This window comes from Lissotriton helveticus, chromosome 8 (genome assembly GCF_964261635.1).
Source record: "Lissotriton helveticus chromosome 8, aLisHel1.1, whole genome shotgun sequence".
Classification (NCBI taxonomy): Eukaryota; Metazoa; Chordata; class Amphibia; order Caudata; family Salamandridae; genus Lissotriton; species Lissotriton helveticus.
Window position 1 is genome coordinate 1,625,330,587 of NC_136069.1, and position 13,782 is coordinate 1,625,344,368.

The window sequence follows — 13,782 nt, forward strand, 5'->3', positions numbered from 1 at the left end:
CGCAATGTTAAAAATGCATGCACGGCATTTGCGTGCACAAAGCAGCAGGCACCGGATGGTGCCTGCCGCTTTGGCCACGCAAATGCAGGGGGGTACCATAGGTACCCACCATGTGCACCTCCCACCCCCCCTTCACCCAGGGGGCCCGCAATGGGCCCCCGCAGTGAAGGTCCGTATGCTTTTCCACGGCGGAAAAGCCGCCGTGGAAAAGCATACTTCTTACTCCATCATATTATGGCTGGCGGTGTCTGATAGATACCGCCAGCCATGTTAATGCTTTTCCGCCGCGGTCGGAAGGCGACCGCGGCGGAAAAGCGGCGGACAGATTCAAAGACCCACCAGCCATCCTAATGTGGCGGTGGGTCTTTCATTCATCCGCGGCGGATTTCCCGCATCCTCCGGGCCGGCGGTGGCTTCCGCCCGCCCGGAGGATGCGGGAAATCCGCGATCCTAATGACCCCCTAAGTCTGGTCCTTAAAACCTTGTATGGAGGTGGACCAAAGGAATATCACAAACTTTTCTAATGGTACACCTATGGATGCTTACTAAGATCACCCAATCAGGCACTGGTCAATGTCCCAATGATCAAGAAGGCAAAATGGGGAGGTAGATGCCTCTCCAATCTAGCTTCCAAGATCTGGAACAAGCTGCCTCTTTACATTGGATCCCAACCTGATCGGACAAAATTCCGGGCTTTATTGAAAACCTGGCTCTTTCCCACTTGGTAATGATCTGACCTTTCTGAGTTCCACATCACACCTTTGTCCCAGCGCCAAGACTTCTCAGCAATCGAGCACTTTATAAAACTCTTACTTACTTACTAATTTGATTAGGATGGGACATGAGTTGATGGTGAGCTAATATAAGTGACTGTGTGTCTAGGTCATGTATTATGGAGAACATTAGTACGGATGGCTCGAGTAACATAATGCTATTGTTAAAAGTACATATTACAATTGATACGTCACTCTACACATGCAGATACAAAACCTCTGTCTAAAATGATCTTTGCTGACACATCTTGCCTTACTAAAAACAAGCAGAATTGTAGAACAAACAGTCTCATGCAAGATTAATTTACTCCACACTGCGGACTCTCATATTGGCATATTTCACCCGGTGTAATTAGCTTCAGATCCTTTCATCAGGACCTATGTGATGTTCATTTAACAATTTTTCCATTGTATTATTGACACACAATGCATAATAATAAAATAGCATGTGGTAGGTGACATTAAAATGCCCACATGTTGTAACCTTAATTAATTCACATAATTAATTTTAGAATGTAGAGGAGCCTCAATATGATATTCCTATTCACATATGTGTGGGATGCACATGCACTGCTACAACATGTCCACGGAATATGAAAACCAATTATCAGGCGACTATTCCTGCCTTGTTCATTATCAGGATGCATATGATACGATTGGCATTTTCAATGAACAGATATGTGAGGAAAATGTGCATTTAAAGCTCTAAAGACTATCTGGTACCTTAATTAAGCAAGCGGTGTTTTCTTAGAACAATTGCCCACCCTCTCAAGAAGTCTGGTCTGTACTTTTGTGACCATTTGCTGCACACCTTGTCGGATTTCTGACATTTTCAGCGCATAAATGATGGGGTTTGCCACTGGTGGGAGGAGCAGGTAGGCATTTACCACAAGGATGTGAACATACGGTGGAATGTTGCTACGGAATCTATGAATAATAAGTGAGATAAGGATGGGAATAAAGAACAGAGACATCACAAAAACATGAGCAACACAGGTGCTGAAGGCCTTCAATTGGTCTTTGCGGGGAAGATGCAGCACTGCCCGAAGAATCAAAAAGTAAGACACCGCAATCGAGGAAAGGTCCATTGCTCCAAAGGTGAGGGTAGTAGCCAACCCGTACATACTATTGAGAGTGATGTCAGCACAAGAAAGCTTTACCACAGCTATGTGTTCACAAAATGTATGGGGAATGCATCTGCCACAGAATGGTAGTCTTAATGCAAGCAGTGACTGTGTAAGGACTGTAACCACTGCTCTTGCTAGTGCAGCTGCTGCTATTTTTGTAATGAGTGAATTTGTTACTATAGAAGGGTACCTCAGTGGTTTGCAAACTGCAACATACCGGTCGAAAGCCATTGCTGTGAGCACACCAGATTCCACTCCAGTAAAAGTATGTATGAGAAACATCTGGAAGAAGCAGGAACTGAAATTGATTTCCCCAGTGTTGAAGAAGAAATTGCTAAGTATTTTTGGAAGAATGGAAGAGGATAACACCAGGTCACAGCAAGACAGCAATGAAATGAATAGGTACATGGGCTTCTGAAGATTCAGAACTGTCTTTACAGCTAACAGCACAATGGAGTTTCCCAGAAGAGTGACAATATACATGGCCAACAGTGGGGCAGCAAACCAGATGTGGAAAGCTTCCAGCCCAGGAATGCCCATCAGGATAAAGGAAGAAGGTGTTAATCTGGTGTCATTGGCTGGTGTCATGATTTGTAAATATCACTTGTCATGAAAATGCTGGCCATGCCTGGGTATGGAAAAGAAAACAGAAGACATGATTTTATTATACTGCACTCTTTGCAACCACGTAAATGATTCAAGGAATACAACAAACTACACATATATGTCAAGTCTCAAAACTGAATTTTCTGTGTAGTTTACAATCTGGTTGCAATTTTGCTTTACATCTAAATATCAGGATTTTATTTTTCAGACTGACTCCACTTTGTATCCATTATGTTTTTTGTACGATATTCTGTTTCATGGCCAGCTCCTCATTAGGAACTTGTTTTATAAATTAGAATTACAAATTATTATCTCCAAACTTAATCCATCAAGTCTCTTTCTGAATATATAGCCAGCTAATTTACCAAAAGAGATGCAAAATGTACTGTTCTGTAACTGGTCCAATCTCATCAATCTCCTATCACAGCAAGGAATATTTCCTGACTTCCAAAAGTCTTCAAGTTTTTCTAAAAAACTGATTCACCCTCACTTAAAAAAACACAACAATGACCCAGAGGATTTTACCAAATACAGCACAAGATCAGGACTTTCATTTCTTGCTAAAATCTTATAAAGTGCAATTAACACTCAGCCAAATGAATTTGAAAGGGGAAAGAGCCAACTTGATCAGCACTGGCCTGTTACCAGAGATGGCCGCATCACTGAGACTGATATCTTGCAGATGAGGCCCTCAACTCCCGCCTGCTAGCTCTTTAAGTCCTCTTGAAGGAGTCAACCATGAGGTGCTCCATCACACATTAAAAGAGCAGAATGGCTTCACAGAGTTAGTCCTGAAATGTTTTACATTGTACCTTGGGAACCATTCTCAACCTTGTCATTTTACATCTTCTTACAGTTGTAGCTCCCACCTTGTTTCATCTATACCTTGAACCCTTGCGTGAATGGGTTAAGAACTCAGGCAAATCCTAACACTAATTTGTGGATGACACCCTGTTATACATGAACGTCTCTTCCCCAAATGATGCATCCAGATTTGCATCAACCCTGGACAATAGAAACATGGTTTAGTCTACACTACCTCAGGTTTTCTCCCCAACAGTTCCTTCTCTTCTGACAGCAGGTTACACAGGTACCTGTCCAAGCAAGGTTGGATACAATGACTATTCTAGAATTAGGAAGTTGCATCTCCATCATTTACAGAGGCTTTATCTTGGACAACTGGAATAATTGCCACAATAATATCAATTTATGGGCAAAAAATTCTACGTTCCAACTGAAACTCTTCAAAAGGATAAATCCCTCCCTGTACAACTTGAATTGAGTCATCCCAGTAATGGCCCTCTGTAGGCTTGCTAAGGGACTGAAATCTGTGCCTGTATTCCCAAAACACATTTAGCCCTGATTAAAGCCTCCTTGCATGCTGAGCTCATCTGTCATCAGGGATCAACCATATTGACCATATTGCCTCATCTTCTCTTCCATGAGTTTGCTTCTTACTAAGTAATTATCTATGCTTTAAAGTTACTTGCTTACTCCACAAACCTATACACTCTGATCAGACTCACTACCTCAACAACAAATGGAAATTATGCAGTGGATCTCGTCAACTCAGAAGCACAGACTCACTTTTTCTTGATGTGCCAGCCTCCAAGAAACAATGCATTTTAAAACAATCTGTTTCTGTTTGTGCTCCCAGCATTTGAGTTTCTACCACCTGGAAATCCAGACTTAAGCTTTCATTCCAGCTTTCAAAAAACAACTCAGTGCCTCTCTTCAACAAATTATTTCCCTATTCCCCAACTACAGATCAATTGGTACTCTGTACCAAGATATAAGTCTTGATGTCTTTCAAAGGAGTAGAACCTCCATGTCACATTATGATGGATTGCTTTGTGGTCTTATTTCCCAGTTTTGTGTGTTGAAAAAAGTACATTACTAATTGGGGTGAATGGGTGTAAACCACAAGAAATAAGGATACAAGCTTGTTAAGGTAAAACACAGTTTCAGTAATTTCCACCTGGGCTCAAAGCACTGATTAGGTATAGCATAGTACAGACAGGCTTAGTTTAGGAACATTTATAAAGTATTTCGATGTAACAAAACATTAAGAAAGATAAAATACAACACAAGAAAAATCCCACAACCAATTAATAGAAATAGTGAGAAATTTAATAAGGAAATGGCAGCACACTAAATTCCAACAAGAGGAACTAGAGATATGAATTTTGAAAGGTGTAGGACAAAAAGCTCCAATACAAAATATAATGCTAATCAGTAGTCCCTTTTAGTGGTTGCTCGGTACCTAGGTGCAATTTAGGGCCAACCACAATGGAGTGCAGGCTGGATACACCAAGTGGGTTTGTCTTGGTAAAGATTTCAACTTTCAACTCAGTCTCTGATATGGAATTCCAAATCCTCCAGAGAAGTAAGGTTGCAAGTTGTATCCACTTTAGTCCACGAGCAAGAAAAAAATCAGACTTCCACAGGATCGTGGTTAGAATTGCTGATATTTTTATCAGGGGGGGTTCTTCTGGTTCCACCACACATTTCCTAGGGGGACAAGCTATCTCTACAATATTTTTTTGTTTACTTCAGGACAGGGAGCTAAGTCCCAGAGTCCTTTGATGGCCGCCAGAATCTTTTTTCTTATATTGCTGGCAGTCAATCAGAGTGCTGCTCCCACAGCAGTCTGACCCCCACAAGAGACAATTGGCCCAAGGGAAAATAAATTGCTAGGCTAATCAGAAAGCCATATGTTTTTTAAGTTAGATTAAGGGTGTCTCATGTGAGTCCCTCATTCTCAACAGCCCAGATATTCAAATATTTTGAACTTTAATTAAGGTACTGAACAGATTTACCGCAAATCGCAAAAAGCACAATCTGAGTACCAGGATCTAGCTTCCTGCCAAATTTGGTGTAATGACATCAAAGGTATTAGCAAACCAAAAAACGCCACCAGCAACCAAGTGCACAACACACCAGACCTTCAGGGTAACAGTTACACTTTCATTTCAGCAATGTGGCAACTAGCTTTAAATCCAATATATATGCATTATAGGTATTGCAGTTGTTTATATATTCACTGAAAAAACATAGGTTTCAGGGGGCGTTATAGTTAGTTGGACATTTCACTCGTACAAAACCATAGAAATTCCCCCGTTATAGTTAGTTCAGCATTTCTAAGGTTTTTTAAATGCTAATTTCTAACTATAACGTGCCTGAAACCTATGTTTTTTTCAGTGAATTTCTAAGGTTTTTTAAATGCTAATTTCTAACTATAACGTGCCTAAAACCTAAACGTGCCTAAAACCTATGGTTTTTTCAGTGAATATATATATATTAATTATACTATGTATACATGTGAAAATGTCTCTGTCCGCTTGTTTGCCTCGGTGGCATGGAAAAAATGGGTGGAACTGACGTCAGCACGCCGACGAGGTCCTTTTATGGCTCCGATGACGTCATACGGTGTCGCGAGCGGAGCCGTGCTATTATGACGTCCTCGTCGACGTGTGAGAGCTAGGAAAGATTTCCGTGGAATGCTGGTGCAGGGGATATTCCCCTAAGTGTTCAGGCTACTCCTTTGGTAGCAACTGTTTATGGTGCCACTCCAGAAACCAAAACCAGTGATCCGAGGGCAGAGGCCCTGCAGATGGCACACAAGGTGGAGTGCCCAGTCGTGTGCACCGGCGGGACCGGGAAGTGACAAGCACAACAACCCACAAAAAAGGTAATAGGGCACTGAATAACATAGGATCTTCTCTTTGTATCTGGCAGGAACAACAAAGTTAAAATACCCTAGTACCAAAATGTAGAACTAGTGCTACAACGGTCTTCAAGAGGACAACAACAGAACTCCTTTAGATCCAAACAGACTCTTCCACTCTCTCACTGGAAGTGAAACCAGGCCACGCGGACACTTTCACAATACAACAGCCAAGAATACACTTTTTGGTAAAAAACACATTCCTTCCTCCTAATTAATCAAATAAACGTCTCACTGAAGGACAGGGGCCAGCTTCGATCGGTAAACAGCCATGCATGCGTTGTACATCGCGAAGTCATTACTACGCATTTTGTTAGAACGCATGGTCTTTTACCACGCATGCCTTTACAACAAATTTTGTTGTAAAGGTATGTACTGTAAATGACCATGCGTTCTAAAAAACATGTAGACGATTCACGTCATTGTAAGGAAACAGAGGCTGTTCCGTTTCCTCACAACGATGTGCACCGCTCCTCAGAGAGGACGTGAAGCAGGAACCACGAGGATAGAGGTAAGAGGTGTGAGAGGTAAGGGGGAATGGGCATGTGGTGTGGGTTTCATTTCTAGGGTTTAGGGTAGTGCAGTGGTGTTTGCGTAGTGTAGGGGGTCGTGCTGGGGGTAGTGTTTCAGGGTTTAGAGTAGTGCAGTAGTGCTGGGGGTCGTGCTGGGGGTAGTGTTTTAGGGTTTAGAGCAGTGCAGTGGTGTATGGGTAGTGTAGGGGGTCGTGCTGGGGTAGTATTTTAGGGTTTAGGGTAGTGCAGTGGTGTTTGAGTAGTATAGGAGGTCATGCTGGTAGTAGTGTTTTAAGGTTTAGGGTAGTGCAGTGGTGTTTGTGTAGTGTAGGGGTTCATGCTGGGGGTAGTGTTTTGTGTGTTAGGGTAGTGCAGTGGTGTTTGGGTAGTGTAGGGGGTCGTGCTGGGGTAGTGTTTTAGGATTTAGGGTAGTGCAGTGGTGTTTGTGTAGTGTACGGGGTAGTGTTTTAGGGTTTAGGGTAGTGCAGTGGTATTTGTGTACCGTAGGGGGTCGTGCTGCGTTCTACTGTTTTAGGGTTTAGGGTAGTGCAGTTGTGTTTGTGTCGTGTAGGGGGTCGTGTTTTAGGGTTTAGGGTCTTGCGGTGGTGTTTGGGTAGTGTAGGGTGTCGTGCTGGGGTAGTGTTTATGGGTTTAGGGTAGTGCAGTTGTGTTTGGGTAGTGAAGGGGGCATACTGGGGGTAATGTTTTAGGGTTTAGGCTCGTGCAGTGGTGTTTGTGTAGTGTAGCGGGTCATGCTGGGGTAGATTCAGGGTTTAGAGTAGTGCAGTGGTGTTTGGGTAGTGTAGAGGGTCTTGCTGGGGGTAGTGTTTTAGGGTTTAAGGCAGTGCAGTGGTGTTTGTGTAGTGAAGGGGGTTGTGCTGGGGTAGTTTTTTAGGGTTTAGGGTAGTGTAGTGGTGATTGTGTAATGTATGGGGTTGTGCTGGGGGTAGATTAAGGGTTTAGGGTAGTGCAGTGGTGTTTGAGTTGTGTGGGGAGTTGTGCTGGGGGTAGATTTAGGGTTTAGGGTAGTGCAGTGGTGTTCGAGTAGTGTAGGGAGTCATGCAGGTGGTAATGTTGTAGGGTTTAGGGTAGTGCAGTTATGTTTGGATAGTGTAGGGTGTCATGCTGGGGGTAGGGTTTTAGGGTCTAGGGTAGTGCAATGTTGTTTGTGTAGTATAGGGGGTCATGCTATGGGTAGTGTTTTAGGGTTTAGGGTAGTGCAGTCAATTTTTTTGTAGTGTAGGGGGTTGTGTTTTATGGTATAGGGTAGAGCAGTTGGGTTTGGGTAGTGTAGGGGTCATGCAGGGGTTCGTGTTTTAGGGTTTAGGGTAGTGCAGTGGTGTTTGGTTAGTGTAGGGGGTCGTGCTGGGGGTAGTGTTTTAGGGTTTAAGGTAGTGCAGTGGTGTTTGTTTAGTGTGGGAGGTCCTGCTGGGGTAGATTTAGGGGTTAGTGTAGTGCTGTGGTGGTTGGGTAGTATAGGGAGTTGTGCTGGGGGTAGTGTTTTAGGGTTTAGGGTAGTGCAGTGGTGTTTGGGTAGTGTAGGGGTAGTGCTGGGGTAGTGTTTATGGTTTACGGTAATGCAGTGGTGTTTGTGTAGTGTAGGGGATCATGCTGGGTTTAGGGTAGTGCAGTGGTATTTGTGTACTGTAGGGGATCGTGCTGGTTTCTAGTGTTTTAGGGGATTAGGGTAGTGCAGTGGTGTTTGTGCAGTGTAGTGGGTCGTGTTTTAGGGTTTAGGGTTTAGGGTTGTGCAGTGGTGTTTGGGTAGTGTAGGGGGTCATGCTTGGGGTAGTGTTTTTCGGTTTAGGGTTGTGCAGTTGTTTTTGGGTACTGAAGGGGGTTGTGCTGGCGGTAGTATTTTAGGGTTTAGGGTAGTGCAGTTGTGTTTAGGTAGTGAAGGGGGTCATGCTGGGGGTAGTATTTTAGGGTTCAGGGTAGTGCAGTGGTGTTTGTGTAGTATAGGGGGTCATGCTGGGGATAGATTTAGGGTTTAGGGTAGAGCAGTGGTGTTTGGGTAGTTTAGGGAGTCATGCTGGTGGTCATGTTTTAGGGTTTAGGGTAGTGCAGTTATCTCTGGGTAGTGTAGGTTGTTGTGCTGGGTGTAGTGGTTTAGGGTTTAGTGTAGTGCAGTGGTGTTTGGTTAGTGGAGGGGGTAGTGTTTTAAGGTTTAGGGTAGTGCGCCCAACCAGCCACAAGATCCATGGAAAAAGGGGATCCTGACTCTTTTGAACGCTCCGCAAATTGAATAATTTGGGTCAAGGGCCCTACCACGTCCAAGACCTATCAATTCCTTTCTTGGGATCCCTCATATACTTGTAAAAAAAGGTACATAGTTTCTCATCAATTTCAGGCGTGTGTGCCACCTTCCCCTTCAGTGAGGCCCTGGGGCATTCTCCCCTCATGCTATTCCTGACCTCCCATTCAAGGGGTTGATGGATTTTCCCCACCACATACTCTACCACTTTGGTGACTGGGGTCCACTCCGCCGACCTAGGATGGTCAATTTGGGTAGGCTCGAACATGTCCGAGTGGACCCCGTCCTCAACCGGGGACTGAGAGGAGTGGAACTCTGGACGCCCGGGACGCCCGGGACGCCCGAGTCCTTACCCTCATCAGAGGAGAAATCACCCTCTGATACACCCTCTAAGGGAAACCCGCCGTCGGGGTCTACAATAGTGGTGACAGTGTCGCAATTTTCTCCAGGCTCCTCCTCCTCCTGGCAGGGTGCATTTGTAAGCATTGGCGCACTCTTGAGGAAGGTCTCCGTAAATTTATCAAATCCTTTCAAGTGCCCCGCGTTATGCTTAACGGCCCTTTTATTCACCATCTGGGAGCTACTGGGACCCGCCACCACCAGATCTGGGTCACTGAACACCCCATTGATGCTTTTCGCCAGCTTATCAACCTGATCCCTAAGAGGAGCCAGCGCCCTAGAAATAGCCAGAGAGAGGGCCTGGTCCACTGCTGGAGGGAGAAGTTGGGGCGGCATTCCTCCTCCACTTCCTTGAAGGCGGAGTAATGGTCTTTTGGCAAAGACATGATAGCAGAGGATATGAGCACAGAACAAATGCCCTTAAAATCTTTTAAGCGATACAAAAGGGGATGATGGACGGAGCGTTTGAGCAAATCAAACACTCACCCCCAGTCAACTGATCTGGGTTTAATCCATCACCATTCTTTAGCCCACTCAGCCACCCCATTTCAGACTTGGCTATATGCAAATCAGTCTGACCCTGTGCCTCATGGGAACAGTCCAGCCCGAACTGCCAAGCCATGTCTTCCATGGACCGGAAACAAGCATCCTGGGACCGGTTTCGGATTCATACTCCTCATCAGCCAGGCTATCTTGAATCCAGTGGCCAAGTGAGCAAGGGACTCACGTCTGAGCATACCCTGCCACACTTAGGGCGAACAAAGCGATACAAAAGGGGATGATGGACGGAGCGTTTGAGCAAATCAAACACTCACCCCCAGTCAACTGATCTGGGTTTAATCCATCACCATTCTTTAGCCCACTCAGCCACCCCATTTCAGACATGGCTATATGCAAATCAGTCTGACCCTGTGCCTCATGCGAACAGTCCAGCCCGAACTGCCAAGCCATGTCTTCCATGGACCGGAAACAAGCATCCTGGGACCGGTTTCGGATTCATAATCCTCATCAGCCAGGCTATCTTGAATCCAGTGGCCAAGTGAGCAAGGGACTCACGTCTGAGTATACCCTGCCACACTTAGGGTGAACAAAGCGATACGAAAGGGGATGATGGACGGAGCGTTTGAGCAAATCAAACACTCACCCCCAGTCAACTGATCTGGGTTTAATCCATCACCATTCTTTAGCCCACTCAGCCACCCTATTTCAGACATGGCTATATGCAAATCAGTCTGACCCTGTGCCTCATGGGAACAGTCCAGCCCGAACTGCCAAGCCATGTCTTCCATGGACCGGAAACAAGCATCCTGGGACCGGTTTCGTATTCATAATCCTCATCAGCCAGGCTATCTTGAATCCAGTGGCCAAGTGAGCAAGGGACTCACGTCTGAGCATACCCTGCCACACTTAGGGCGAACAAAGCGATACAAAAGGGGATGATGGACGGAGCGATTGAGCAAATCAAACACTCACCCCCAGTCAACTGATCTGGGTTTAATCCATCACCATTCTTTAGCCCACTCCGCCACCCCATTTCAGACATGGCTATATGCAAATCAGTCTGACCCTGTGCCTCATGGGAACAGTCCAGCCCGAACTGCTAAGCCATGTCTTCCATGGACCGGAAACAAGCATCCTGGGACCGGTTTCGGAATCATAATCCTCATCAGCCAGGCTTTCTTGAATCCAGTGGCCAAGTGAGCAAGGGACTCACGTCTGAGCATACCCTGCCACACTTAGGGCGAACAAAGCGATACAAAAGGGGATGATGGACGGAGCGTTTGAGCAAATCAAACACTCACCCCCAGACTGATTTGCATATAGCCATGTCTGAACTGGGGTGGCAGAGTGGGCTAAAGAACGGTGATGGATCAAACCCAGATCTTTTGACTGGGTGTGAGTGTTTGATTGGTTCAGATGCTCCGTCCATCACCACCCTCTTTTGTACCGCTTTGGCCGCCATAAGTGTGGCAGGGAATGCTCAGACGTGAGTCCCTTGCTCACTTTGCCACTGGATTCAAGCAAGCCGGGCTGAAGATGGCTGTAATGCCAGAAACCGGTCCTCGGAAGCTTGTTTCCGGTCCAGGGAAGGCATGGCTTGGCAGTTCGGGCTGGACTGTTCCCATGAGGCACAGGGTCAGACTGATATGCATATAGCCATGTCTGAACTGGGGTGGCAGAGTGGGCTAAAGAACGGTGATGGATCAAACCCAGATCTTTTAACTGGGTGTGAGTGTTTGATTGGTTCAGATGCTCCGTCCATCAACACCCCCTTTTGTACCGCTTTGGCCGCCATAAGTGTGGCAGGGTATGCTCAGACGTGAGTCCCTTGCTCACTTTGCCACTGGATTCAAGCAAGCCGGGCTGAAGACGGCTGTAATGCCAGAAACCAGTCCTCGGAAGCTTGTTTCCGGTCCAGGGAAGGCATGGCTTGGCAGTTCGGGCTGGACTGTTCCCATGAGGCACAGGGTCAGACTGATTTGCATATAGCCGTGTCTGAACTGGGGTGGCAGAGTGGGCTAAAGAACGGAGATGGATCAAACCCAGATCTTTTGACTGGGTTTGAGTGTTTGATTGGTTCAGATGCTCCGTCCATCACCACCCCCTTTTGTACCGCTTAAAATCTTTTAGGCAGCCCCCTCGCCGGTGCTCCAACAGCTGGGCTTTCCCCGAAGCTGTTATAAGAATAGACTGAGGTGCAATACCAATTACCACCACCAGGTGCAGGTCACTAACGTGGCCGTAGCGGTGTCGAAATTACCGGATTCCCAAAAGCACGTAAAGACCAGCAGGAGCACTTGACGGAGCTGCCTCGCTCGGACCAGACGTGCCTGACAGGATCTCACCGCACGCAGAACGCACAGCGGGAGAAACTGCGAGGGGGAGAACACGCTCGGGCAAGAGCCTGCTGCGCAGGGAACATGAAACAATACAAAGGCAATAATGCCAATAACGTGCACAAGAAACCGCTATACAAACAGCAACAACGCCAGATTAAGCCTAGAATGTAATGAATGCACGTAACTGATGAGCAGTGAAGAAAGAGGAAGCGGCAGGGACGTCACAATATTATATACGATGGACTGTGATACGATTGCACTATAGTTGCCTTGGAGACTACCCCCCTAATGGTTCATGGGTTGTGTAGTCTTTTGTTTAATGATTGTTGTGTTACATTTTCTTTGAACTGCTATGCAAATAAAGTAAGGAAAGATAAGCATAATCCTCGCCTCCGCCCTGCCATAGAATTCATTAAACTTTATTTGATCTGATTTAGAAACATAGACCATAAACATGTACATAAATCCTCTTTCCTAATACAATACAGTGAGAATGAATTAAAATCAGTAGGTAAAAACTGGTGTTACAAAGCCCAGTTCAGACCAACTTCAGGTTAACAGAATCATTTGCAAGATCAAACTCATGTACTTCGTGCAAAATACGCAAAAAGGGGTCCAAGTAAGATGTAACGCTCCGATACCTGACCAGTATGCACTATATAAAACTGCAGAAAAACTCAAAATAAAAAATGTTTTGCACACTTCTGTCATTGGGCCATATGTGGGCTACATCTGGGTGAAATTTGTGCAACATTTGGGTTCTTTCTTCTCTGGTGGCCATCTCGGGAGAATTATTTGTTATGAAGTTTCCTAATTTCAATATTTACAGCAGTCTCCTTAGTAGGAAATGCTTTCAGTTTTTTACCATCAAGAAGGCATTCAGATGTGTCACACATTTGCCATAAATTCAGAATGTTAGCACTCTAGTTGTTCATTAGATCACTGTAGTAAAGCTGCTGCTCACCAGGGAGTTAACGGGAAGTCTACTGCTGGTATTGAAAGTGATTGTTTCAGTCTGCATGCCAGAATTTTCTAATGAAATAGAAGAGAATTTGAGATCTCACTTAAGGCATGCCCTAAATTTTCTTTCTGCATCACCAACTATAAGTTCTATGGCAAAATGAACCCCCTCATTTTATTCCTTTTTAAATTAAATGTTTACCAGTTTATTCCAATCAAGATGGCTTCAGGTGTGCTATACTTTTGTCATAAGTAAGACTGTTAGCGCTCTAGTTGTTCTTTAGAACACTCTGGGAAGCTGCAGTAGAACACAAAGGCATCAACTGACATACTGCTCCTGTTGAAATATAACAGGAAGATATTTGAGATCTCACTTAAAACATGTCCTAATTTTTCTTTCTACAGCACTAACCATAATTTCTATGACAAAATGAACCCATACATTGTGTTCCTTTTTTAATTAAATGTTTTAACAGTTACCAGTTTATTCCAATCAAGATGGCTTCAGGTGTGCCATACGTTTGTCATAAGTAAGGCTGTTAGCGCTCTAGTTGTTCTTTAGAACACCCTGGGAAGCTGCAGTA

The 13,782-nt window shown here is 45.1% G+C and overlaps 1 protein-coding gene across 1 annotated transcript; it reads right to left on the reverse strand.

The window, feature by feature from the left end:
* Nucleotides 1-1,501: 1,501 nt before the first annotated feature.
* Nucleotides 1,502-2,488, reverse strand: LOC144774032 (olfactory receptor 52J3-like). The gene has a single exon (XM_078659067.1). It carries the CDS (start codon nt 2,486-2,488, stop codon nt 1,502-1,504), a length of 987 nt encoding a protein of 328 aa, XP_078515193.1.
* Nucleotides 2,489-13,782: the final 11,294 nt, after the last annotated feature.